Source organism: Chaetodon trifascialis, chromosome 17, assembly GCF_039877785.1.
Source record: "Chaetodon trifascialis isolate fChaTrf1 chromosome 17, fChaTrf1.hap1, whole genome shotgun sequence".
NCBI lineage: Eukaryota > Metazoa > Chordata > Actinopteri > Chaetodontiformes > Chaetodontidae > Chaetodon > Chaetodon trifascialis.
The window spans coordinates 18971187-18999001 of NC_092072.1; the positions used below are offsets into that span (position 1 = coordinate 18971187).

Consider the following 27815-nt stretch of genomic DNA (forward strand, 5'->3'; position numbering starts at 1 on the left):
CACGAAGGAGAGCCAGCTGGATGTAACGTTGATGTTGACGCTGACATGCCAGAAGTCTGTTTCTCATCCGGTCGCCAGAACATGGACAGCGAGGGACTAAGTTACGAGTTTGAGAAGCGGCACATCTATGATCCATAGCCCCCTGATAAGGATAACCTCAAACAGGACGAGCTTTTAAAGGAAATGTGGGAGCTGTTGGGAGGAACAAGAAAGTAAAGAAAGCTTGAACTTAAGATAATTATGTTAGTTATAAATAAATAACTTTGAAACTCATTTGCAGAGGGAAAAATCAAAAGCACCACCCATGAAAAAAACAACAAAATGAACTCTGTGTCCATTGTATCATCAAAATACATATATAGTGGCAGACATTCATGATTACTACAGACGGCAACAGCAAATCTCAACATAAGCAGTTGGCATCTGCTTTACGGACACATTCTCATTCATTGGGATGCTTGGTCAGGACCCCTTGGTGTTACTTTTTAAGGTGGATGTTTCAATGTGCACAGCTCCATGGCCAAGCTAGCAGTGATAAATATACAACATCCAGTTAGTAATGTCCAGTTAGACATTGCTGAGAACAAGAATAAACACTGTTATGGTCTGTCATGGTTTTAAGTGTTAGTTTTCTTATTTCCTGTTTTATGTTGAAAGTTTACTGTGTCAGCTTTTAATTTCCTGTGTTTTCCCGCCATTGCGATTGCTTGATTTGCATCACCTGTCCCTCATTTATTTCCACCTGTGCCTCATCGGTCCTGCTTCCCAGTGTATTTAAGCCAGTGTTGTCCCCTCTGTCAGATTCTTGTCTCGCCTCATGTGTCTGTGTTCCAGTCTTTCCTGAGTGTCTTCCCTGTGCTTCTTGAGAGTTTGGACTCACACCTACCTCACCCCCCCATGAGTCTGGATTTTGCTTGCATGTAATTCAAAGAAATTTATTAAAGTGCACCAGCTCTGCCTTTGTTTAGTCGGCATTTTGGTTCGGCTGAGAGCCCAAAACTATTTGCTTCGGTTTAGGAACAGATCATGGTATGGCTTAAAATAAGTACATTACTTATGTACATTAAGGTACGTTATGTACATTATATTTCTTCACTCCCAAAAGAAATCAGTCTTTGCTTTGTTGGTCTGCTGGATGAAAGCCCTGCGCTGGACCCTTCCAACAACCCCAACCTCCTTTACACTTGGACTTTTCTGTCCACCTGTTAAGGATTATTTTTTATTTTATTTTATGTTATTTGATGCATAGGGAGTGAGAACAGGCTGCCTGAAGGACTACCCTGCACAATGAAAAATTATACTACTGGGATGCCCAGTGCCTTAAAAGCTAACACCAAGGGATCCTGACCAAGCATCAGTATGTGACCGGTTAGGCGTAAGGAAGGCTTGATTCTTTGCATCAGTCAATCAGAAGATGCCTTTGGAATTGTGACAGTATTTTAAGTATTTAGTATGCACTCGAGTACTGTCACTCACATACTTATCCTCTTTGTTGTGTTTCCCTGTATGTTGCATTAAATCTCATTTTCCTCTGCTCTTATGTTCCACAGTTACTGTTTTGTCACTCCCCTCACCTTTTAAGATGCACTTTCCATTACACTTAATTGATCTTGATGTGAGACAAGCATCTAGCAGGGTGGTTTTGCTTGTTACTTGTTTCCTCCTTATCTGCGCTACGTGCCCAAGCTACAAGAGTGACTGCCATTTCCTATCTCTGTGTCCTCAACTCTTTAAACTTTGCTGTATTTTCACATTTTCTAGTTAAAAGCATTGACTTTGTGTCTAAAATGTGCTTTTTATCTGCAATCAAGTACTAATTGGAAACGGGTATGGTGTGTACCTTTTTAAGTTTCCTTAAGATGTCCAAAACATGTCCAAGTGTATGCATCTGCCTATCAACTCGTGTGTCTTAGAAGAATAAAAACCTAATTAAATTCTAATTTGAATAAATATGATGACTTATTCGTTCTTCAATCAACACATTCTTAAAAAATAATTATTCAAAAGCCACAGAGCTCATTTGTGTCTGTCAAAGGCAGATGCAAAGGCTCTTTTTATGACTCAGATCTATTTGACCACTTCAATCTGCTGAGTAAACAAGAGGCTTTAGCCGATAGGCCAATACTGCTCAATATTCATAATGGTCTAAAGGAGGATTTAGAGGATCTCTGTGAATTGCATTGTTGATATTTGACAGGCAGTGGTTTTCAGTTGCTGCTCACGCCCACACTTCCTGTCATTTCTGAGCTGATATCTTATCAATGTCATTGGTTTTAAACATTTAGTTTAAAAATATCTGTCATCTGCTGTCATGCATGATAAGTATCTTCTACATCATCCTGCTGCCTCCTTAAGACAGTCATTTCTGTGCAGATACAATCTCACGACGCTGAAGAGTTTTGATTTCTTATGGCGTACTTGTAGTAGATAATGCAATCTCACATTCTAACATTATTTAAAATTGTTATGTAATATTCTATGAACAATTCACAGGAATACGACTCCACGCTTGAGGGATTTGCATATTCTGCCCTTGCAGCCTTTAACAAAACCTGCAAAATGACAGCCAAGGCTCAAACCTGTGACTTGTACAGCCTGGAGATATTGCATGAACATTGAACCGTCTGAATGAGAATGTTTGTTTACCCTTTAACGTCCAAATTAGCTTAATTTTATCATAAAGCCAGCAGTTTTGCAGCAGAAAGCACACCCACAACCCCTCAGAGAAAATCTCCTTGTCGTGTTTTCCATCTTTTCCAATTCATTCTCTGCAGGGCTGCAATTGGTGTGACAGATAACAGGGAGTGACAAACTCTTGTTTTCTGCCGCCCCAAGGCACGGAAAAAACACATTTGAATACTCAAACTGTATTGTTTTTAATCTGTTGCTTTGTTCAAATACATCTCTCAAATGTTTATCGAATGCAGAACAAGAGTCTGTGAAGTGAAATCTCCGACCGCACCTCTGAGCTGAGTGCAGGCTGGGACACAGCAGAAAGAGAGGGGGGAGACAGTCAGCGAAATGAAAGCTTTTTCAAGTGTTAGTGCTTCTACATTAATAACTGATTAGAGAACCAAACAAAGTATTGTTAGATGCATATAATATGAGGAATGTGTTGTAGTTGATTTGATTGAATACTTAAGACTGGATCAGTGCAACAGGAAATGGACAAAATAAAAGCACACTAGTCTGAAATTTTAAGCTAAAACTAACACCAACTCTATGATAAACAGTTTTTGTTAGTCCAGTTGGTTAAAGCTCAGTATCGGGTCAAGATGCTGTGATCCAAACGTCAGGGGCATTTTTGCATGTCATTTGTCCTGTCACCTCTACTGTCCAGCCTTAGATGAAGGCAAAAATGTCCTAGAAAACACCTGGTGAGATAGATTTTGAGGACAATTACAGTCTAAAAATGCACAAGTTTTCACAATCTTCTATTACAGTGAGAATCATTGGGTTTGGATATAAGAAGAGCTCAGATTGAGCTATACATCTGACATCTGTTAGTTATCACTGGTGGCATGTAGAATTTACTACCAAGTGGGTCTTGTTTTTGTAGATTTGACCATCATTCACATCGGTAATGTAACTGTATTCACAAAGTTAATGAATGACAGCAGGTTTTACATCCATCACTGTTTACATACTGACGTCCAGATTCAACTTTGACCTTTGACTTTGTAGCTGCGTGCACACGCATTTTTCCTGTGACCTGAGGGCACAGCCATAGCCAGGGTTTTAGAAATACTGAGGTCCAAATTACCAAACATAATCACATCTCCATCCCATTAACATTTCCGACTATCCACCAAAACCACTTTTTCTTTATTCATGTGACTGTTCAGCTGTAACTCTGTTTGTATAGTGATGATCTAAATGCTTGTTCAAAGCCCTCTCCATGCTTACTGGAATACAATTTTGTATATTGTTCATGAACAAATACTACATCTTCTTTTCTTCTATTTTCTTTTACAGTTTTTATAATTGTATTTATTTTTTTACATTTTTATTTATTGATTTTTTTTTTTACCTGACTCAGTGGTCACAATATAAGAAGTACAACCAACATTTCAGGTTTCATTTTTACCTCCAGACAAAGAGGTTTGGATAAATAAATATACAGTTGTCTTGTTTACAACCAGATCATCTTTCTTGCCCTGTCTGTTTGTTTGCAATGTTATTGTATTTCTAAAATGTCAGGATGTACTTTGGTGGGAACCGTGTCATGACTGATAGAAATTTAGCCAAAGCTGCAAAAATAAGATGCAAGTTGAAACTGAAATAAATAAATAAATAAATAAATAAATAAATAAATAAATAAATAAATAAATAAATAAATAAATAAATAAATAAATAAATAAACAAACAGTAGGAGACTATTGACAGTGACAAAAATGAATAAATGTCATAGCAAATGTCAAAAGCGTGTGACTGTTATTTCAAAGTCACACCGCAGATTGGTGTGCTAACTGACCTTATGATGAAATCGCTGGAGTCGATGAGACCGCCATACTGGGACCCTTTCAGGTTCCCAGAGTTTCCCACCACGGCACAGGTCCTGCAGCGGTCGGGGCCGGTGTCCATGTAGCGCACCTCATCAGGGATGACCTGGAACAGCTCCTCCACCACTCCGCTGTAATTGGCCGGCTTCTTCTCTGACTGCAACCACTGGTGACACAGCAGAGACAGGCCTCAGAGAGAGCCACGGCTCCAGGGCCACTTTAAGTAGAAGTGATTGAACAAGGGCAGCGGAACTCAAGACACCGAGCAGATTTCTGAAATAACCTCAGGGGCGGCTTAGCTTCGTCTGCAGGGGCTCTTTTAGCCTGGCCTTCTTCTGGTGGCTTTGAACTCAGAGAGACAGCAAATAAATGCAGGAATGTGTGTGCACTGTATGCTGTTACATATTGTTCTGTGGCAGCTGGAAACAGGACGGATACAGAATGTTCTGCAACAATCTCTCGTGAGTTTTAATGCAGAGTTTTACTGACTCATAGCCTAAATATTACTGTGGAGGCTTTTCCACCATACCAATACAATTCTGAGGAAACCGTTTCACTTTTTTTTAAACCTGATTTGGCACTGAAAATGTGCAATAAGTCATTATTTATTGAAATACAGCTTTCCATTGTAAAACTATAATTAGGTGTAAACCTTCAAACAAATACATATTTTCTGTCCAATTAGAAACTCACTCTTTGACAGAAGTCACATTTTGTTATGTAACATGTAAGTTTTCACATGAAACAAAGAGGCCGGGAACACCTGAAAGGTCGCGCCCTTGTCTTGCAGCAGCACAGGCCGAACCATCTGGCTGGGCTATCGCTAATAAGTGACACTTGCCTCATCAAGCTCCCTGTGAGAAGCATTTCCTGAAACAAGTAGTGACAGGAGGCAACCTTGCAGTAATTTTTCTATTCTTGCCTCTAATTGGACATGGTGTGAGGTGAATGTGGGAATACCTAAGGCACTGGATGCCTTCCAGACCAAGGCAAGATAATTGTGTGACATAAATTTTGTGAATAGGCTTTTCTAATTTAGAGAGCTGTACTCTAATAATGGGAATTACAGAAAGTACAGTATATATCGGTTGGATAGAATTAAATCAAGGCTGGTATGTAGTTAGTAATATATGTGACATGAAATCTAATTTACAAGAAAGTGAATTTAAACGAGAGATCCTTAATAAAACACTGCAAACAACAGCTGCTGTATCTAATAATTCTGGGATCATTTTAAAGTTTGGTGTGATACCTGTGGATGACTGGCCAAATGTAGGTGGCATTACATCCATACTATTTTCAGTGGAGCTCAAATGGAGTTTGATATGAGGAAAAGGTTTACGCAGCACTAACAGTAAATACTGAGTTTTTGTGTCAATCACTCCAAATCCAAAGGTTTTCCCCTCAAGCAGCCATTTAACAGTGACACACAGCAATCATACAGGTGACAAAATCCATCATGGAATAGGTAGAGATATCAATTCCTCCACTGACTGCAGTGGCAGGCAGCAGTGTACAAATACAAACTGGAGTAAAATTAGTCTTGTACCGTACATTTGCCAGATAGATATTTATCTTACTTCAACAACTTGCAAAGGAAAGGTTGAATATGCATTAACATATTGACTCTAATCGGAAAGGAAAGTTTTTATGAAGCGATGCCACGATGACCATACATGAGTACATGACTGTTAAACCTTTAAAGGCACACTCCAGTCTCATAAAGTGGGTGGGGTGAGATTCAAAAAGGATTGGTTAAAATTTAAGCAGCAGAGGCAGAAGAGACCCTCAGAGGTATCCTGGTTTTACTAGTCCACAGTGTGATTCAAGCTCCAGATACACTGGATCTTACACTTTCCATAATGCAACATAATAACATCAATGGGGACGCTTAGCTAGAGATCTCAAAACATCAATATTATTATTAGCCTGTATAGTTTAGTCTACCATTACAGGAATGACAACACTGGGAAATAAGATTTGCTCTGTTGCTGAGACAGATGAGAAGATTGATACCACGCTCATCTTCTTAGTATAAGGCTAAAGGCAGCAGACGCTTAGCTTTGCAAAGAGTAGACACAGGCAGAAGCTGTCCGCCTTCTTAGTATGCCTACCAACACCTATAAAGCTCAATTATTAATTTGTTATGGCTTGTTTCTTGTCACTATGATGGTAGGCAACCAGTAGAGATTCCAGGAAGTTACTGCAGGAGCAATGATAAAAAGAAACCACAACATCAATCTCTATCTGTTCTTTAGTGAGTTTTAGACATTCTCGTAGGCATATTTTGTTAACTTTGGACAGAACCAGGTTAGTTGTTTGTTCCCGCTCTCAGTCTTATGCTAAACTAAGCTAATCACCTGCTGAACCTTGCTCTTTATTTGGTGTACGTCATTGGTCTTATCATCTCTTGGAAAAAAAATCAGTCAACTCAACTCTGGTCATAAGAATCTCAAAAGTAACTGCAACATGTTCATTCTTTGAGGGCTGAAGAAAAGCATTCCAGGAAATGCTGGTGAGGCCGCTGGAGAAGTAGGTACACCAAATAAAAGTAGAACGCTTTATTATTCAAGCGGCAACCTCCAGGGCTGAAAAATATAGCCAACACGGAAGTGCCAAAAACTGTAGTTCCTCAAACGGTGATTTATGGCTGGCTCCAAAATGAATCAATCCCCATAGACCCCCGTATTAAAATGCCAAACATTACAGCAGAAATAAAACTGTTTACAGCCTGTTACAAAAAATGGTTTTGGTCTCTATATCGAATCTAAAAGCAAGGAAATGGTTATCGTAACACCTAAACATTCAAGTTATGGTGTAAAATATTTTTCTTTACCTATAGATTGAAAAATGGTGAGAGTGAACAACACTTTCCATATCCACCATCTCACTTGTTAAATGTGAACAAATTGTGCGTGGGAGTTTGCTTCACAACTTGATCCTGGTGAGGATCCCTTGGATTTGAAACAATCAATGTGGCAAAAACAAACACTTCTTGGGAGCATTACAGCAGCGTGTGATCTCTGTTCTTTATTCATGTTCTCTTCAGCACCTCATCTGCTCCCGGGAGCTGAATGTGCATGTTTTTTTTTCTTTTCAATCCTCTGCATAGCATCACAAATCCCCTGAAACACATCTTGAGAATCTTACCTGCCACCATTTAAAGGTTTCATCGGAGAGGACACTGTTCTCCCTGGTCATCAGAGGGTGAATGGACTGATTGAAACGCTCAACAAACCAGGCGTCATCCTCCAGCTCCGTCATGCACTGTCGACAGGCGCACAGCCCTTTGGAGAAAAAGTTGTCTGACAGGCGAAAAGCGTACTTGAAGAAGTACAGCGAGGGGTCCCGGAAAGTGTAACTGAACAGGAATGTTGTGAATGTAATGATGCAAAGCAGCAGAAAAAAAGTCCTGATTCTCCTCCGCCTGGGTAGAGACATGACGTCGCAGTCAAAATCAATTTGCTGGAAACTTTGGGAGTGCAACGGACAAAAATAGCATCGTGATAAATCCAAAGTCCCAAAGGTGTGAGGAAAAAAGCAACCCTGTTGACCACATAATGCAAGAGGCTGAACCTTATCACTGCTGTCCAATGAGCACACCCTGTTGTTCTTATTTGTCAGACAGAATGTCCTTCATAAAATCCATTGACGTGTCTTTGTGGATCCATCTAACCCAAAGGAAGGTTGATCCGTTCATCTGTTAGCTTGATGGCTCCGGGTTAATCATTCATTTGGTTTTACTGACCACTCAGATGTTGATTCTGTGAAGTCAGTGACTGGTGTGTCTTTCATTCTTTGATGATCCACCTACAGGAAATGTTAGAAGGACATGTTAAAAGGACATGTGACACACACACACACTGGGACAAATGGAGAAAACTATCCTATGAGCCTCTAATACTGTGTCACTTTAAGTACACAATGGAGTGCAAAATTTGGTTATAACCTGAGATGAAATGAAAGTCCAAACCCATAAATCATTGACAAAATGTTATCATACCAAAACTGATGCAGTTTTCCAGTCAAAAAGACACTCACAAAGCATACATTAGGGAAACAGTTTGCAGTCATTTTCCTCTTTTGATGGTCTTACCCATTCTGCCACTTTTAATGCATCTGTCCTACACCAGTAGGTTATATAACTTAGCAATTTCTAACCTGGGGGTCCTTCTGCAGATGCCAGGGGTGTGTAGAAAGAATGTGGAGTAGACACACACATACAATCTGCTGTACCACCTGAACATTATGTGCTGCCAATGAAGGTGTGGAAACTAAAAGGATAAAAGCTAAAAATGCATAGCGAAAGTATTGGTACAAATGGTTGTAGATGAAAGTAATGGATACTGTCAATGGCTGCATTAGCTAAACATCCAGCTAGTGTGACTCCAAGATAGTAAAATGACTGCAAACTAAACAATGACAGTTCAACTGTATCAAAGAATATTTGACCAATATCCACTTTTATGTAATTAATGGTGTTAAATAGCATCTGCTTTGAAATCAGTTCAAGTCAACACATTTAGAAAAAGGAAGGAGTTACGAACTTGAGTTCATCAGCTTACAAAAAATGATGGGAACCACTGGTATAAACTGTGCTCGAGCTACTATAGACTATTCTATACAGTTAGTCAGAAACCAGCAGGTGAAAAGATTGCCAGAATAAAATAGAGTAGGGGAATTTTTTTTTTTCAGACCCCGGCTTTTCATGACTGACAAAGCAGGCAGACCTCCTGGGGTTTCATTTTCAACATGAAAAGGCCACCTCTGCTTTTAAATAGGGCCTGGGTTTCATTCTGATGCGCAGCTGTGTTTAGGATTCCACAAATGCTTCTATATTTAGCTAACAGCAGATCCACGCTGGAGATTAAGCACTATCATATCTACACAGGGCGAGAAATGAAGAATGAACCTAAAACAACATGCTACCTGCCCTTTGCTCTTAACAATTTCTGAGTGAGCCGTCCATATAGAAGATTTGTGGGAAACTCCATTACGACGAGAGAAAGGCTTCGGGTCTTTCCTGATTAGAAATTGATCAGGTCATTCAAATTCCACCCTGGAGGGAAGCAAAGAGGATTGGGTTTAAGACTGACTGGGAAAGACTATGCAGCGACACAGCTTGCCTGTTGATTTCATTCTCACTATCAGAGCAGAAAAACAAACCGTACAGCCGTTTATCAGCAGCACTGACACAGGCCAATGCACAGGAAGGCTTATAAGTGATCCCGTCTGCTGTTTGGAGCTCCGTAACTCACAGCAGACTGCAAATTTGCATACAGCCCAAGGTTGGTTATTGTCTAAGGCAGCAGGTTTGACAAGGATACCTGGGGACACGTATAATGGACACTTCAATGAATATGCCTACTTCTATAAAGCAGGCTGTTGACTCCACTCAGTTTGAAGCTCCGTGGCATTAAGGGTCCAGGTAGATGTGAGAGCAAGCAGAATACATTCTCAAACAGGTGGCAGCTCCCCGCTTTTGACAACACATCGGCCATCATCTCGCTCCCCTGACCTTGTCCGACTGAAGGCTGGCAACCTTGTGCTGATCAAAGTTCCTAAGCTGAGACAGCAAAGCGTCTGTTCACACTTCAGAGAGGAGGGAAAGAGGAGGAGAGAGAAAGAGAGGGGGTGGAAAGCAGCACTATGTGAGCTGTGATTTTCACCCTAATCTTCAGTTCTGAGAAGTCATCAACTTTGCAGGCTGTAGTTACAGTAAAGTGTTTTCAGTTTGTGTTGTGTGGAAATTGTTTTTCTCCCCGGCTTACCTCTGCTACTTGAGAGCAATTTGAGAAATCAGAATTCTGCAGTTTTGAAGACTCCTACGTATTATATACTTGAGAAAGGTATTTCTGCTGAGCCGAAAGAGTATGTTTGCTGAGTTGAACCAGCCTCTCGGCACGAGTTAACTCTAAGAGGTAACCTTGACACTTGACACAGACATGCACCTCGTTACATAAATGAGACTCCAATTCAGGATGTCGGCGTCATCTCGGAATATGCTCCTCATGTACCAAGTGCCAAATATCACATGAGCACTGTGGCTCCATAAAGGAAATACATGGAGCTGCGGTGATGGGAGCATATTGGTTCAAGTACCAGGAATGTGCATTTGCATGTGTTTGATTGGCCAATGCAGTGCCTTGCTGAAGACTGCAGTTATGATAGGTCCAACTTTATTCTCTGACCCTGTGTTCTTTTGCTGGAGGCTTCCTCGTTAGCATAGCCTGCTTCAAAAGAACGGCCTCATCCTAATGAATGATGAGCCTGTGCCTTTAATGCAATTGTGCAATCTAAATGTGGTCTAAAGAGGAAGGCTGCATGAGGAACAATTACATAACGGACACCTACTGTATGCCTGAATGACAAAAACCCATCAGTATGACAGACAGATGTTACTTTTCAATGTTTAAATTGGGCTTCAGAAGTGCTTTATGTAAAGCTAGGAATAAAAAAAAACTTGAATCTCTGATATCATCAACATTCAATAACTGCACCAGACAGGACAAGAAAGAAGAGATGTTAAAAGCAACACAGGAGAAATCCAAAGGGATTTTCTGTGAAATTTCCCCTCCATAACTAATAATTTCACTCAGCGAATAAAAAATGAAAAAGCTCCAGATTTCACATTTAATGGCATCACATCTGTGACTCTTCATGCTGTAGTCTCTGGCTTTGGTGAGGAGTATTTCATTAGCGCAGATATTGACTTTCAGTCAGTGCTTTATTTTGATAAAAAGGGGAGGCAAGGTTGTGTTTCTTTCTCAAGCACATAAAGAGGATTCTACGGGCGTTGAGAGACTGAAAGGTGTGGGCAAGGTCTTCTGACAAGATTGAAATAATTCTGAGAAATGGTTGTGAAGTCAGAGCACAGACATGAACATAATACTGGGTCAGACGTCAGATGAATTTAATTAAAGTGAGGAAGGACTGCAAAAAAAACACACAGACACAAACACAATTACTTTTTGGGCTCTTAAAACTGTGGAGCTAAAACCATGTTTACTATGAAAACTTCAGTCTTTTTTATCTTGTTAATCTTCAACTGAGGGTTTGTATGTTTCTCAGAGGGCTGCAGCAGCGTGTGACCCCTGGTTTTATGAAACCCTTTCAAAATCCAGAGGACAAAACAGGAGATGCAGAGTGGCCAGATTTAAAAAGCACCTGACATTTTGAAGGTGAGAGGCTTTATTTTTGCCCGACATCAATGTGTTTTTTCTACTTTTTCAAAATGCTGTGCTTTTCTATTGATGTTTACACGTCTTGATTTGTGTATGAGGCCGGCATCCGCACACAGGTCATCAGAGGGAACAAACCAGACTTTATCATCAAAAACAACATTTGCTCTGGTTTTAAATCAGGCTGGAGACCACTGCAGGCACTCTTACTTCAGTATTTGTTAAAGGGTAAAGCTAGTTTTTATTGTCAACAAATCCCATTAGAAGACCAAAACTTGCAATAAGCTGATCTTACTAACAAATACGTCTCTGTATCAAACACCTAATGCAGTTTTGTCCCTTTGTGAAAGCCAAAAACAACAGTCTACAGCCATGCTAGCGGCTTTGTGCAGCTGTAATTACACACGGTGGTAATTTGAGCTAAATGCTAGCGTTAGCCTGGCAACGTGGTTACAATGACGGCACTAACACCCCAAGATTAAGCAGGTTGCACTGGGTGACATGTTCCTTCATTATGATGAACATGGGCTCTGACTCAATTGCGTTAATCAGTCACTGCTTTGAATGCTCACTAGCATACTAAATGTGTATTAATCCACTCCTGAAAATTGTCCCAAGCAAGTGCTACATTTTTTCCTGTTCATCATTCCTCTCATTGTTTTCTCATTCTACAGGTTCCCAGATAGGTCTACTACATGCAAAACCATTTAGATTTATTTGGGGCATATGATTGGCTGGCCATAGCATTATAAGACAGCTCATATGGTGTTACATCTGTAAGTTGCTACACTGCTACACAGCAGCAGGCATTCATCACTGATCTTTCCACTTACATCATCCCCTGCTTCTTTTATGTCCTTCTTGCAGCTAAGTTTACTGTTATTAACATAACTCCAATGGACCTTTACTCATTTGCCCTGGCTCAGCAGCTTATTATAGCTCTAATTGTATTATTGCAAAATTGTATTATCCCACCAGTTTGACATTCTCTCATTGCATTTCCACTGATTACTGCAGACTCTTATTCGTCACGTCCTTCACACCCATCCATGTACCTGTAGTTGCCAGGAGCAATAAAGTCTCCCTGGTGTGTTAACTCCCTGTGAGGCTGCCTTATTCACTTCAGGCTGGTGTCATTGAATACAAGCACAGAGCACTGCAGTCTGAGGAGAACCTTCACACTATTACTCTGAGCAATTCCCCCAGCTCCAACTTACCATTTTAAACGCCTTAACATGCAGTTTTGCCCTGTTTTCCCCTTAAGTAGCTTTCATTTTGGAAAAAAAACCCATCTCATCCGACCCTGTATGAAAAGTTCATATATATTCTGTAACACCTTCTTCCACATTTTTTACAAATTCCCTCTGTTTTAACAATGTTTACATGCACAGCATATGTTTGTAATGACTCACCTCCTGGTGGGTCACTGCTGTTTATAATTTGGCTTAGTACTAATGCCCAGGCTACAATATATCCTGATCCATAATTAAATGTTTATTTAATGCTGTAAGGGTAGAATCCATCTACTATCTGAGAATTTATTCAGTTTTTAAAAATGCATTTAAAAATACAAAATGTCAAGGAAATGAAGCTCTGCACTTCTGCTCAATGATTAATCATCTCTGTATCGCAGTCACAATTTTCAAATAACAAGACAAGAACTGATTTTTAAATTGTAACTTGGACCACATAGCCTGATTAACAAGAAGTGAATGTTCAACCCGGCAACTGTTGATTTATCCGCTATAATGACAACTGCTGCAAGCAATGGAGGCCGACTCGACTGTAGTTAATTAACTTTCATTCTAGTTAACAAAAGAAATCTTGGCTGTTTCCTGGTTACTTTGCTCTTTTCAGTGATGGTTTGTCGTAGACTACTTAACCAAAGATGGTTTTGTGATAGTAAAACCATCATTTATGATGTTTGAAAAAAAAAGAAAGAAAAAAAGTAGCAGGCTGTGTCTTTTAATATAGGACAAACGCAGGCAGCTTGACTGTTAGCTGACAGTTTAAGTGTGTTTTTGTGTGGTACAGTCGCATATTGCTTCATACAATGTGGATCGAAAATACAGACCTCTAGCTTAGATTGTAAAAAGTAATTTACTTTGCAAGCGCAATATCAGTCAGAAGATCTGTGGTTAGATATTTTCTTTAATTTGCGCAGTCCTGCTTTGTGCTGTGTACTCAATAAGCAGGCACAAAAGGAAGAAAAAAACATAATGAAGCCAAGAACCATATACAGCACGCACGATACAATAGCAGGGGCACAGTTTGTAGCCTGCAAACCACTTGCTCTACCCAGCTCAGATTTTCAGACAGGAAAAGCCCCTGATGTAATAAAACCAAACGCAGGAAAGTTAGATGCAGCTCCAGCTGCCCCCCAAAAATTGGTTTTGATGTTTACTCTCAAATGGAAAATCTCCAACCATTTTGCATGCAGTCAATTTTTTTTCCTGCACTTCCACTGATAGCAAGGTGGACAGAATGCAAAGCAGCTTTGGTTACTGATGTGTGTTGTCATGCACGTTCTCCGTCCAAAATGAGACGTCTGTCCCATTAATCATTAACAAAGCGGAAGACGTGGGATGCGCCTGATGGAATGAAATGGGAAGCCCATTTGTCAACACAGTATACATGTTCCAATGATGCTGGTGATTTTTTTTTTTTCAGTTTCCTGTGTTTTTATCTCTATTTTTTTGATGAGGCCGTTTTGCATGCAGACAAATGTTTTTCCTGCACTTCCACTGATAGCTCGATGCAGCCAGGAAGAGAATGTAAAACAGGCCCTGGTATTAATGTGTTTTGTCAAGGAAGTTCTCCCTCCAAAATGCGATGTCTGTCCCATTAATCATCAGCAACGGGGAAGGTGTGGGCCGCCACGAATAAAATAAACCAGTGCATTTGCATTTTTGTCAACATAAATATGTCTACCATGATACTGATGACTTTTTATGTTCACTGCATTTGATCATAGGCTTTTTACAGCCGTTTTACACCAGAGGAATACATTTTCTGCTTTATGAAGATATGAAAATATGAGCCACAAAAGGAGATCAAAGAGTTATACAGCATGTTTACTGAAGGCTGACTACACATGGCAACAAAATAGCTTACAGTGTGGAGGAATCCTCCAAGGATTGCTGAGATTTAGCACACAATTCGGAAACATGTTTCAAACAGAACTGTTTCAGAGTGCGAGTGGTCCTAAACATCTGCATGGCACAAGGACGCTCTCTCTGTTTAATTTCTCAAAATCTTGTGGGATATCAGATCTGTTGCTAGAGTTCATTAAGAGGACGTTTTTTATTATTTTTTTTAATTCCGTATTAGATGATTTCTCCATCAGTGTCAGTCAGATCCATTGAGGAGTTCAGTCAGTCTCTGATCTTGTTCCAGATCCACTTCTGCATTTGGAAAAAATCCACTTCTGTCAAGAAGAACATGAAAAGCACACTGTCCTCTCCAGAGATTGAGCGCATTGGTTGTTTGTTCAAACTTAAAAGAACCTATATTTATGTTCAGTACCATGGCGCAGCAGGAAGTGGTGTGATGTCCTTATAGTGGAATGAAAATGAAGCATGTGGATGTCTGGGTGGATGATACAAAGTGTTTGACTTTGACACAGAAGGCTGCAATTTGCATCATGTCTTCTACCAACACTCAATAATGGTTTCCTTTTCACTGTAACCTCAACCGAGGAATTTTTGTTACCTAACGTACCCAAAGCTTAACCAAAAGGATGGCAGAGCAGACACAGGAAGCATGTTTTATTGTTCAAGTATAAATACTCTGAAAGCTGAGTCCGACCTTCCACCTGACAGTCACACATTCAATCAGCCCAGTGACCACAGTACTGTATATTAGCGAGGAATTGATATTGTTGTTGGTCAGTACCAATGAGTCGATCAATACCTCGCTGACATTTCTAGCTTTCACAGCTCACTTTCTAGCTTGACTCCCTGCCCCAATGATCCCAATCTTCTCTCCCAACCTGTTACCTCGAGGCTCCGCAGTGAAAGATGGTGCCAGAAATGAGTAACGCACCTAAGCCGTACCTTTGAAGATCTATCTTTTATATTAATTTTGAGTCATGTAATGTGAAAGGGTTGCTAATGCTACAGAACCCACAGAGAATCAGCACTCTAGAGGCATGTTTCTAAGGATGGTAATGTCGGTCTGTCCACCACCTTGATCAAGACTGAAATACTGACCATATAATACTGAGCCCAACCCTGTCTCCTAGACCCTTATAGATAGGTGCAACTAATTCCATTCATTAATACATTGTGCTGACACACATAATTTCTGCTTAGATGTTTGAGTGAATGAAACACTGTATTTCAGGTACTGCAGTGGAGTCACAGGAGGGTGGATGGTGGGCGTATTAAGTGCAGAACGGTGACAGAATCCACGATCAAGCAACAAAAGCACTTTGGCTAAGGTTAGAGAAAGTCCACCATTGATGCTGACTTGCTCTGTATGAAAACATAATAATAATAATAATAATAATAATAATAATATTTCATTCCATGTTACAAAGTGTGTCACAAAGGAAGCAAAGTAAGACCGAGAAGTCATAAAATCACCAAAAGAAAATAGATTAAAGAAAAGTATTTGGTATGTAAAAACCAATATAGATATAGATAGGCAGCTGATATCATTATTTTGTATGTTTTGTTATAGTAGCCGGTATAGCAGTATTTTAGGTCAGGTAACCTTGGCTACACACGCTGTGTAATTTATTTATTATTTATTAATATTTTAATAAATGGGAGTGCTAAGCTTGGGAAGTATTATGGTATATACCAGGGTATTTCCGAATTGCATGATTTTCAGTAGTCAACATCCAGATGCTCTTGGAACAGTTACACCGTACTTCACTGTAGAGCTGCATGCATCACATTGAATTGCTCAGCCCTCTCTGCCTCTCTCTCACAAACACACCAGAGCTGTCAGTGAATTGTCCCTCCTCTCCATCAACACTCCAGTCTGCAGTATTGTCGACTTGGCATCTGTCTTACTAGATTTAACGACTTTCTGACCTTCTTAGTGACTTTATTTCTAAAAAGTGTTTAGCGATGATGCTGTCCATGGCTCCTCTGCCAACAGTGCTGGGGTCTCACTCCCTCTCCTGGATGTGTGGTGTGTGGGGCGGGCAGGAGGACGCCCTTCACTGCAGGGGTGGGATTTCAGTTTTAGTGAGGTATTAACAAAATAGAGTTCCTACAGACCACATAAAAACTTCAAAACAAATGGGAAAGCTGAGCAATCATCATTTGTGTACCATACATTTTCAAATACAAGTTGGTCCTGAAACAGAGCCTTGATGAGTAAACACTATAAAAGCTTGGGATTAAATCATTTGCTTTTAAACACATATATTGCTAAAGTTATAGTTATAAACTATAACCAATTAAATCTTGCACCGATCTATAATCGTTCAGCTTCAATACTTTTTTGTAGATGTTTCACAACACAAGACTTTCAGGGATGTCACTGTATTCTGCCAGCTGAGCAGCCTTTATTCCCAAACAGATGAGGAAAGTGTTGAGTTTGCATTAATGACAACAGCAGCAAAAGCAACATGAAATGGCAACAGGGAGCACTCATTAAAATATGCCCTGGTAGCAGTACCCTGCCTCAAGTGTCTCAATTCTACAATTTTTTTTAAGTTTTGGAGGAACTCACCAACACTGGCGGACTTGACATGCAGCAGGCTGCTACTGACCTCTTGTCACTTATGGATTAGTAGCAGTAGAAGTACATGGCCAATAAAAAGCTCTTGAGCCAAAAATGCAAATGCCAAAACGGTTGAGGTGCTTTGCATGCTGTTGTACTACAGTATAACGTCTGTCTGGCCTCTGCTGTTAACTAGCTTTCTCATGTCTGTTATGAAAATTATGGGAGCCAGTAAATGAGGAGGGAGGGATGGGGGAGACAGTGTAGAGGCTTGTGTAGGACGAGATCTTTTCAATCAGTGTTGATGCAAATTGTACTAGTCCCCAAGAGAAACTAATAAAAACCTTAAAATGGGTAATGGACTTATAAACATACACTGCAGTATATCTTGAGAAATCAAACTCAAATGATTGTTACTTCACTGTGACATAAATCCCATAAGAAACACAGGATATCATTTTAAATGTTCTTTATGCTCTCTTTTTGCACTTCTGTTCAAAATCGTCTACATCAAGGGACCTCGACAATTTCTTAAAAACTTTTCTAACTTTATACATTGAGGAAGCCTATGTGCAGGGAGCAGATGGACTTTCTGGCAGACTTTTCAGTTACAGTGTGTGGGATTAAGACAGACTGCATTAAATAACCTGAACCTCCTCAGGAAGAACAGCCAGCTCTGCCCTGTCTAATCTATTGCCACTGTGTTATCGGACCACTGCAGGTTGTTAATAATGTGAACAGTGCCCCGAAAGTAGCCTGGACCGGGCTGCCATGTGGGATGGACCCTGTGCCTTCTGGCTATGCTGAAAATCCACCAGCAGCTAGTTTGTTTTAGTCCCAGCATGGTGGCAGTACTGGGATCAATAATTGGTGGACTCTGTGTCAGTCAGGAATAAAATCAAATAGTGCATTAGCATGCAATATAACACTTACATCAAACCAGTTCAAATCACAGCAACTTCATTACATCTAATCCCCCTCTGTGGACCACTGAGGGTTGAGGCTGAAGAAAACCAGCTGCCATTACTGCTATGACATCTCACTCTTAATCCACTGTACACTGTACCTGTACGTGCAAGAGATGATAAGATGTCCATTGACACATATGAACTGAAAAAAAGTGGTAAAAATAAATGTAAAATGAAAAATTGAGTGGGAAAATGATTTGATTGAAACAGTCGTGACATGTTTCATCATTCATCATTCAAAACACAATGAAGGAAAGTGGACCCAGAGTATCAAAAAATAACTGAAAAAGTGTAAGTGATGAAAATTGCTTACGTATGAAAAATAGAAGTGATGAAATGTAAAATAGAGTTGTTGAATTTGATAAACCTGACTGGCATTTCATTTGAAACAGTGTTGCTCTGATAATGGACTCTGTTACTGTCTGCTGTCTGCCACTCATCCTTCACACTAACCAACTGACATTTAGTGTTTACAGCTATTTTTGTTGCTTCCACCCAAAATTTAAATCAAACACACCCACTGACTAACTGAAGAGTTAATTAGTGTATTTTTTTGCAAAATGTTCTGAATATATTGACATGTATGAATCATTTCAAGTGACAGACACACTGTCTTCACTTAGAGACTGTCTCTGAGGAGGACAGAGGACTGAGAGAGCTTCATCACATGGTGCAGCAACAATCACCTGAAGCTCATATCCGCAGAGCCAATGAGCCTGTGTTGGACTGCAATGCTTCAAATACGAATGCTCCTGCAAAGAAGCAATGAACTGTTAAACAGATGCTTCACACATATCTTCAACCTGACAGCACTGAAGATTTCTCCAATCAGCACTGTTTCAGGATTAGTGTCACCGATTCAGTATCTGACCAAATGTGAAACACGGTCACAATCTGCCCTTCTGTTTCTGAGTTATGGTGTTGAATAATGGCCAGAAAAGTGTTTCTGCAGAACCTTATGATGCCACAGTGAAGTGGCCCTTTGACCTTTTGGATCTAAAATGTCATCACTTCATCATTTTATCCTGTGAGACATTTGTGCGAAATGTTAGCGTATGAATTCTTTACTTGCGGTAAAAAAAATGTGTTGTGTTTTGTCACCATGACTTTTGACCTTAGACCACCTAAATCTGATCATTTCATCTTTGAGGCCAAGTGGATGTTTCTGCCAGATGTAATGAAATGCCCTCCAGGTGTTACTGAGATGTCACATTCACTGCAATGGGACGGAAGGCAAATATTGACACTGTTCAAAGGCCTGGAGGGATTACATTGCTCTTGCGAAACTGGAACTGGAAAAAGACTTTTAAAAAAACCCTTGTTTCCATTAGTCACTTGGACACAAAAAAGTGGGGAAATAGGATTCATAATAAGATAATAATTGACCTGAATTCCATCCATTTGTCCGGGACATTGAAGTGTTTAGGACACGTGGACCAATGCCAACAGGACGCTCTGCACACAGCATCACTTTCATTGATCAAAAATGGAATATAGGGCAAGCTGATTTTCCCGCTTATGGACGTAATGCGCAAAAATAGATATTTGTATGTTCTTTTGAGAGGAAGAATCGATCTCTCATCATTTCAATCAGGAGAGACAAGTGAAATAAAGATAACCGTTTATTATGACAGATGATATGTGATAATTAAGTCTCATCAGAAAGTCTTTGGCGCTCAGACTCCACAGGGAGACTTTATAATCGAGGGGCATCGCCCTGAGCAGCAGCTAGATAAATCCCCCCATGCGGTCCAGACACCGGCGGTGGTGGCTGATGACTCTGTTAACTGACAGGTTGATAAGATAAAGCTAAAGATTTACGAAGACTACTAACGGTGAAGGTGCGTTGCTGTGCTATTGGATAGTTGTGACCAGCTGATATCTCAACTGACAGCCCCAGACAATGACAGCAGGAAATTATGAGGGTGCAAGCATGAGCGGAGTGAGCGCAGGATGGAGGCAAAACATGCTAAACATGGAAAAGAACAGTCCTCCTGACTGAACTCTGACTACAGCTTCACTTCTTTGTTTGCTGAGCTGTTGCCATCATGCAGTGACGTGCGGTGAGGTTTTAATTATGCTTTAATCAATTCCACACTGTTCAACAATACGATAGCAAGAAAAACACAAGAATGTTTAATATAAGGTCAAATTCGATTTTTTTAAAATCAAATTTTTTTTTTTGGCTGATCTCTCTTTTTTTAATTGAAATTTAACACTCACTATCGCCCTCTGGGTAGTAGAGCACGCAGCGATGTGCATTGCGCCAATGGAGCATTTTCACTGCGCATTTATGGCCGATATAAAGAGACAGCAATGGACATGCGCCAACTGCCTGTGTCAGTCAGTCTGTGTCACAGCGCTGTCAGAAGTAAGGCACAGGTCATCGCCTCGCCTCATCCTTCTCCCACGTATTTGAACAGGATATGCGTAAATTTAGCGATTTTGACCATAGAAATGTTGAAATCATACAGAAAACGAATTTATAGAACAGTCATAAGCTTAAGTCCGAATTTCCTCCTCTTAATGAATTTATAAACCACAGCAAGTTTTTTTTAAAATTATATTTTAACAGGTGAGGCACTGCCTCACCTGACCGCACGTCACTGCCATCATGTCTTACTGTGATTGGCTCTTTTCTTAATCACCATACCCATTGTTTTATATTCCACATCATCCAACAGTTGTGCACTTTGCTCCACCACACCTGCATGAACCGAAGTGACAGGTGTGCATCGAGAAGCCAACTCAGTTTGCAGGTTTGTTATCTTATAGTGATAAGGTACCAAGTAATTCCTGCTCCACAGCACTTTTTCCTCATCCATGCTGTTATTTTTTTCCCCAAAGCCTGTGTCATACCTAAAATCACACTTGTGTTTTGAGTCTGAATAACTTCTGCATTTACATATCTGTCAGAGGGGGAGGCCCAAGCCTCTCTGCTTCCACTGCCAGGTGTTCATTTTGACTCTGCAGGAATGGTGGCGTCACAAAGCACAGCATGCAAATCAGCAGGTGGAGTTGTCTACACAGATAAAAACTGGTATTGATAAATACATTTAATGACCTGCCACAGACATGCCATGGTCATTTTCTCCTATGGAGTAGTACGTTTCCTTAAACAATACTGTACTTCATTTCTCAAAGTCAGTAGCTGAGGAATAAACTGAACAACAAAGGATAAAAAGGATTTATCAACAGTGGCTAATGCCAGTATTAAATAATCAATAGTTTCCTGCACAATCACTGATAAAGGCACCCAAACAATTACTGCACAGGTGCATACAGGTTGCTGGAATAACCTTTACTGATGAAAAATGCAAGAAGTTTCTCCAACCTACACAAGCTCACACCTGGTCACTGTAGCCTAAAACCATTTTGTGTAATTACACATATGAAATTTGTAAAGCCTCTGCAGGTATTTTAAACTCTAGCTCAAACCACTGACACATCAAAAATGGCCTCAAAAGCACACAAAGACTGACTCTGCCTGGAGAATTCTGGCCTCTCTGAAAGTCCCCCAACACATTGAGGGCCTTCATTGTTAGGGCACCACCTGCATTGAGATGTGTAATTACTGCTTTAATTGTTAGGCAGCTGTATGCACAACCAAAAGGTCATGGTCAATAATGAACAGGATTCTGAGAGCTGTTATTTTCCATTAGGGGGCGAAACCCTCAAGCATTGTGTATATTGTTGAAACATAATCCACACAAATACTAATTATCTTCTTTTTCATATACATATATAGAAAAACCAAGGGTTCAAATTTCTTGCTTAAGTCCAGTTCCTGGGTGGCTGCATTGGAAAGTCTCAGAAACCTGCATTGAAAATATTACTTAAGTATAAGTACAGAAGTACTATCTGCAAAATGTACTTAAAATATCATGAGAAAACGTACTCATTATGCAGGGGGGCTCTTTTCAAAATATAATAGGATATTATATTATTGCTTTTAGCATTCCCAAATACATGCAAGAGCATTTTAATGTCATAGTTTCTCAATTTGGAGCCAATTTCTTTTGTATATATTATATAAAAATGTGTCAAATAAATTTAGTGGAGTAAAATGTGGCTGCAATATTTATAGTATAAAGTGGCACAAAATGGAAACAATCACGTAAAGTGAAATTAGTACTTGAGTAAATGTTAGTTACTTTACCCTGCTGCTGTTTCAACCTATTATTTTCTCCCTCCATATATATGTGATAGAAGAATGGCTCAGATTTTACATCCTCTATTTTCAGCAGTGCAATTTCAGATGCAGTTTTCTGCAGCCACAGTGATCAGCCTGCAGCCATACATAAGGTTCAGCGACTATTTGGACGCATTTACACCAATGTTCATATTTTGTGCCTCTGAACAAGAACGCCATAAAGAATAAACTGCATGGGCGTAAACACCGTTTTCAGTGCTGCTTTTCATTCATTTTACTCACATAATTTCTCTGTGCCTACCTTCAGTAAATCAGGACAAATCCAACCCGACTGTTCAGCGCAACAGAAAGGGGAGCAAATCCTGAGTAAATACTCCCCTGTGTACTTTATGTACATTAAGGTGCCATATCAGCTGTCTTATAATGCTAATGCAACATCACTAGATCATCACTGAGACTGAAAACGCCAACTCAGGAAGAAGTCAATATAAAGTGGCTCTTCCCTCAAACATGTCCTCATTTATCAGGAGGTGTGGCGCCTCCACAGAGACAAATGCAGAGGAATCCCACCTGACAGCAGACTTTAGGAAGCCATTCAACCATTTAATTACCAGTCCACTGGATTGTTTTAAACTGTGTTTGACATCTTGCTACCTGGATGACTAATATGAATCCACACGGACCCTTCCCAAAGTCATCCTTGTTCTCATCAATGTTAAGGCCTGTGACTGGGTTCATTAGAGTAGTTTTTATGTAGTTAAGATCTAGCTCAAATCAGAGATAAGAAGACAAATGAGATAACAGGATGGCGCCATGAGGTGGCCCCTGGAATGGTACCATCCAGAGCCTTTGGGCAAGATAGTCTGTAATCCAGGACACCGCAGGGGTATCCACCTGCACCGCCCACGGCTTATCCCCCTACATGGCTGCTATTAAAGGCGCAGAAAGAGAAAGAAAAGGTCCTCACAGTGCTATCATAGTCATCTAAATGGGAGGAAGACCTGTGGAGCAGCTGGCTGATGGCATCATCCACCAGGGGATGAGCCTGGAAGGCAAACTGAAGTGGGGGGGCAGGGGGTTCAGGGAGAGCCTCAGGAAGGGTCTGGGAAAATGCACCACTGCTCTTCAGTCGCTGAGTGAATTCGCATACACCCAAAGAATCAATGTTAACCTGATAAAGGAAGCACTCGGACTGCAATATTATCATTTAGATCTCTTTATCTGGGTAGTTTAAAGGAGAAGAAAGCATTCCACAGAGTAAGCAGATGCTGACGCTAACAGAAGTTTCTGCCACAGTGTGGATAAAAAACAAAGCTAGGTTTTGGCTGGTTCGGCCATTTAGACCGTTACATCAGTTACATGAACCATGAAAAAGCCAAATGATTGGATTAAAATTCAACTGATTGTCAAACTGATTCCAACAAATGAAATGCTGTGTTTGTAGAAATCTGCTGAGGGACACTGGAGATGTTCGATATCTCTGTTTACATTACAGGGTCCAGAGCCATTAAGATTCCAGCATATTTTCTTCTGTGATATGGGAATCCTTCAGCTTTCTTTCTTTTTTCCCCTGCTGCAGCCTTTTTCATGGGTCCTGGCTTTGTTTCCACTGCTCTCCACCTGCTTTGATGAAGAGTTCCTGGAATTAAATTAGGGCTGCCCAGAAGATGATAGTCGATGGAAGTTCCTGGTATTTTCAGGGCTTGCCTGCATTGCTGTCCATCATGATCAGTCAAGCAACGATAGAGATACAGACACCCAGCCGTGTACAGGGAAAAAAATAAATAGGTGAAAATAGAAAAATAAAGGATCACAACGCACACAGAGGAGCAAATAGGAAAACTACTGCAAGATTTGACTCCATGGACACCACCCCAGGCAACTAACAGCTCGCCCCCCCCAGCAGCGCCCTGGATTTTGTGTCAAAATCTCGTGTTTGCGCAACTGTGAAAGAACATAACTGACAATATCAGGACCAGTTTTTACACTGCTGTCTGTCCCATAACCACTAAACTCCCCTCTCCTACCAAAGAACACATAAAAATAAATTGACTGAAATTGAAACGGGCTGATATTAGCTTTTTAGTGAAGTATGTCTCAATCATCCAAACTGAGAACCATTTTGCAAATTTGCGGCATGCAAGCTACAATTTGCAAAATGACATCAGTTCCTCTTTAGCTCATTTTGACATGAATCACTCAGTGCGCACAAAACAAACAAAAATGAGGACCCACTCATAGAAACAGCTCCAACTCTGAAAGGTCACACAGGTCTTTTCCATCAGATGGTATAGCTCAGATGGACTCCACTCTACTCACTGTTTTTTCTTTTTCCATGTGGATAGCACATGGCAGCAGGTACTTCTTTGGTTATCGCCGGATTGTCACTAGATGTCACTAGAATCATTACTTGTGACCTAGCCAAGCCACCAGCAACATCGACCACAATTGCTTTTACTCATTCCACCCAGACAGGTGAGCTGAGCCGATATGTAAAGGTGACGTACGCCATCTCTTCGATATCCTCCGAAGCTGTCAGTTTAGCAGTAAATGCACAGCGCAGGAAACAGTTTATCAGTGAATAAGGGCTACAGCCTCTCCAGACCAAAGTAAAGCTCTGTGTTGTTTCTCTACTGCTGGAAAGGTCAAGGGGGTGCGGCTTTGCTATGACAATTAGCTACGAATCCCACTTATGTTGAGGGAGTGCTGTCTGCAGAATCTGAAGAAAAGTACCCGGAAACAAAAGCGAGTCGAGCTGAGTGGCTAAAAACTAATTACATTACAAATATTGAAAGCTGAACCGAAGTGCTTTCAATTACTGATTCAGAAGAGCTCAAAATTGATTGGCAGACTCAATGCTTAGCATATTCGCTAACTGCTACAGAGCCCCAACCCTATTGATGGAGAGTCTAGTGCTGTCATCAATAAGTGACAAAGGTACTTCACACTGACCGATTTTAATAAAAACACACCCAACGTTCAATATTCTCAACTCTGTAAGCAGCTGGTGTGACACTTCACTGCTACATCTTAACTGCAGATGAAGCATCATCAGCACAATATCTCCGGCTACTCTTTTCTCCTTTCACCTGACTTTCTGCTCAGATAGAGTACTATGCATAAATGTCAAACCAAAAGTCAAACAAATGTATTTCATTCTGTAGCCCACAGAACATTTTTTATGGCTGAGCCATGGGACTGTAAGTGCAGGTTACAGGATGCATTTCCACCCATTTGATTTCTCCAGAGCTCTGTTGTCTTTTGACAGACACATCTCTCGTAAATGGGGGTTCAGGACATGGCTGATACCTAAATGTTGCGTGTGTTGAAGACCAGTGTGCTTTTTACACATTTCTGTCTAACGCACTGCTTCCTCTTATAAAGCAAATGTCCCATTACTTTGACTAACAAAATTATTCATGATGAACAGTGAGTAGGTTCGTGCTACTGCGCTTTGACTAAGTAATATTTAAATGTCTCCTTTTTAGATGTGTCCTGGATTCTCTCCTCTCGTCCTTTAAAATTTCAAAGTGCTCTGTGTAAGTGGGAGAGCTTTATGACGATGCTGTGGACTTTTCACTCAAAGAAAATTCACAAATTATTTTATTACTTTGTGAGTTTTTGCAGTGAAATCCCTCCTCTAGCTGTCAGGCTCTTCTGTACTGTATGCTGATTAAAGCTGACAACGCTGATGCTAATAATTGGGTAATATAAGGAATCACATGAATATTCAAATGAGAAGTGCATTGTTAGTAATAATAATGATCAGCACTCTGAATAGCTCCAAACATTGTGAGTGGCTTTTCATGTCAGTCAAAATGCATTAATCAATCTCTGTCAACAGGCAGGCAGCCACAATTCATATATCCAAAGAGGACGAACCAAAAACAAGCACATAGATGAATAAATAAATCACCCTTGTCTATTATTTCTAACAATACAATAACAATACTTTTTCAATGTCGAAGTCTTAAATAAACACTTTTCCAGAGTACAAGCTCTGTTCTAATCGCTCTGGATAGCGACCCGCGTGTTGTCCTCATCACGCACCTTGGATCAGTGATAATTCAGCAGCAGCGGCAGCATAAAAATAATCTGCAGAACATCCAGCATGTGGTCAAAGCTCTACTAAGACTCATAGGCTACATATAATCTGAACTTGAACACAAATAAATGTCTCTCGCGTTCATCATTATTGACAACAAAGTGAACAAAGAGAACCAGATTAACCCAGTAGCTCACTAGAGTTCCCCGGGGAAAACATCCCCCCAACCCATTTTTCTCTTTGTGTGTAACATGCTGCCTTCATGTAGCCGTTGAGTACAGTGCACGCAGCTGGCTACACATGAAAGCTTTATTACACTTTTCCTTCAGCCCCAGAAACCAAACAACACTCCTGTGAATACTACCTGGTCACAGGTTTGCTGTGTGTCAGTTGTCATTTTGATTAAGCACAAAGTCATGTAGGAACTACACAGTGGAAGATTCAATGCTCAGGATTTTAAAGCTTGATTTGACACCAGGCCCCTATGCAAGACAGAGTCTCTACTTTATAGCCTGATGGGTACTTTTGATTGCAACACCAATTAATGAGAGTTAAAAAAAAATCCTCAGACAATGATTTTTTTTTAACCAACATCATGTTTGATAAGGATCCCTCAATTTCTATTTTTTATTTTAAAGCACTGTAACCAAGATATGTCCTGGGTGGGACATTTTGAAGTCCCTCTAGAGTCCCTCTGAGAGGCCGCACACAGCTTTGAGCTAAATGCTAAGTTCACCATGTGAACATGCTCACAATGACAGTGCTAAAATGCTGATGTTTATCATCTTAGTTCAGTGCATTATCATGCCATCAACACCGTCTAATTAGCACAAAACACAAAGTGCAGCTTAGGCAATGGGAATGTGATTCACTATAAACCAAAAGGTTTGAACCCGCTGGTGGCACCGCCACAGGAAAAGCCAGGGGGCTGCCAGAGTCATCAGGCTGCATCCTCTGGAGACCATGACTTTTGTGCCAGTCCATCTCGTAAATATGAAGTTATTTGACATGCAAAGTGAAACCTTTGATCTGTGGTGGCACTACGAGGAAAATCAGGGGATTGCTTGACTTTCCTGGGATTTCCAGGGATGAGCTGGATTTCCATAGTTCATAGTTGTTGATATATTTCACTCTGGACCAAAGTGGTGGACAGACCAACCAACCAACAGACTGACACTGCCATCCCCTGCTAACGTGGCTAAAAATAATCATGTCAGTGCTCTTTGGTGAGCAAGAAATGACATAGTGACACTAAATGTCCTAAAACATAGAGTGTTTGGTGCAGTT

General features: G+C 40.4%; 1 protein-coding gene across 1 annotated transcript in view; it reads right to left on the reverse strand.

The window, feature by feature from the left end:
• Nucleotides 1-27815, reverse strand: part of LOC139346404 (CMP-N-acetylneuraminate-beta-galactosamide-alpha-2,3-sialyltransferase 1-like) — a 55917-nt gene that overhangs the window by 15253 nt on the left and 12849 nt on the right. The window contains exons 2-3 of the mRNA XM_070985452.1: nt 7653-8312; nt 4475-4668 (exon numbers count right to left, since the gene is read on the reverse strand). Of these exons, the coding sequence (XP_070841553.1) occupies nt 4475-4668; nt 7653-7943 (485 nt within the window). The 5' untranslated portion in view covers nt 7944-8312. The remainder of the gene's footprint in view (nt 1-4474; nt 4669-7652; nt 8313-27815) is intronic.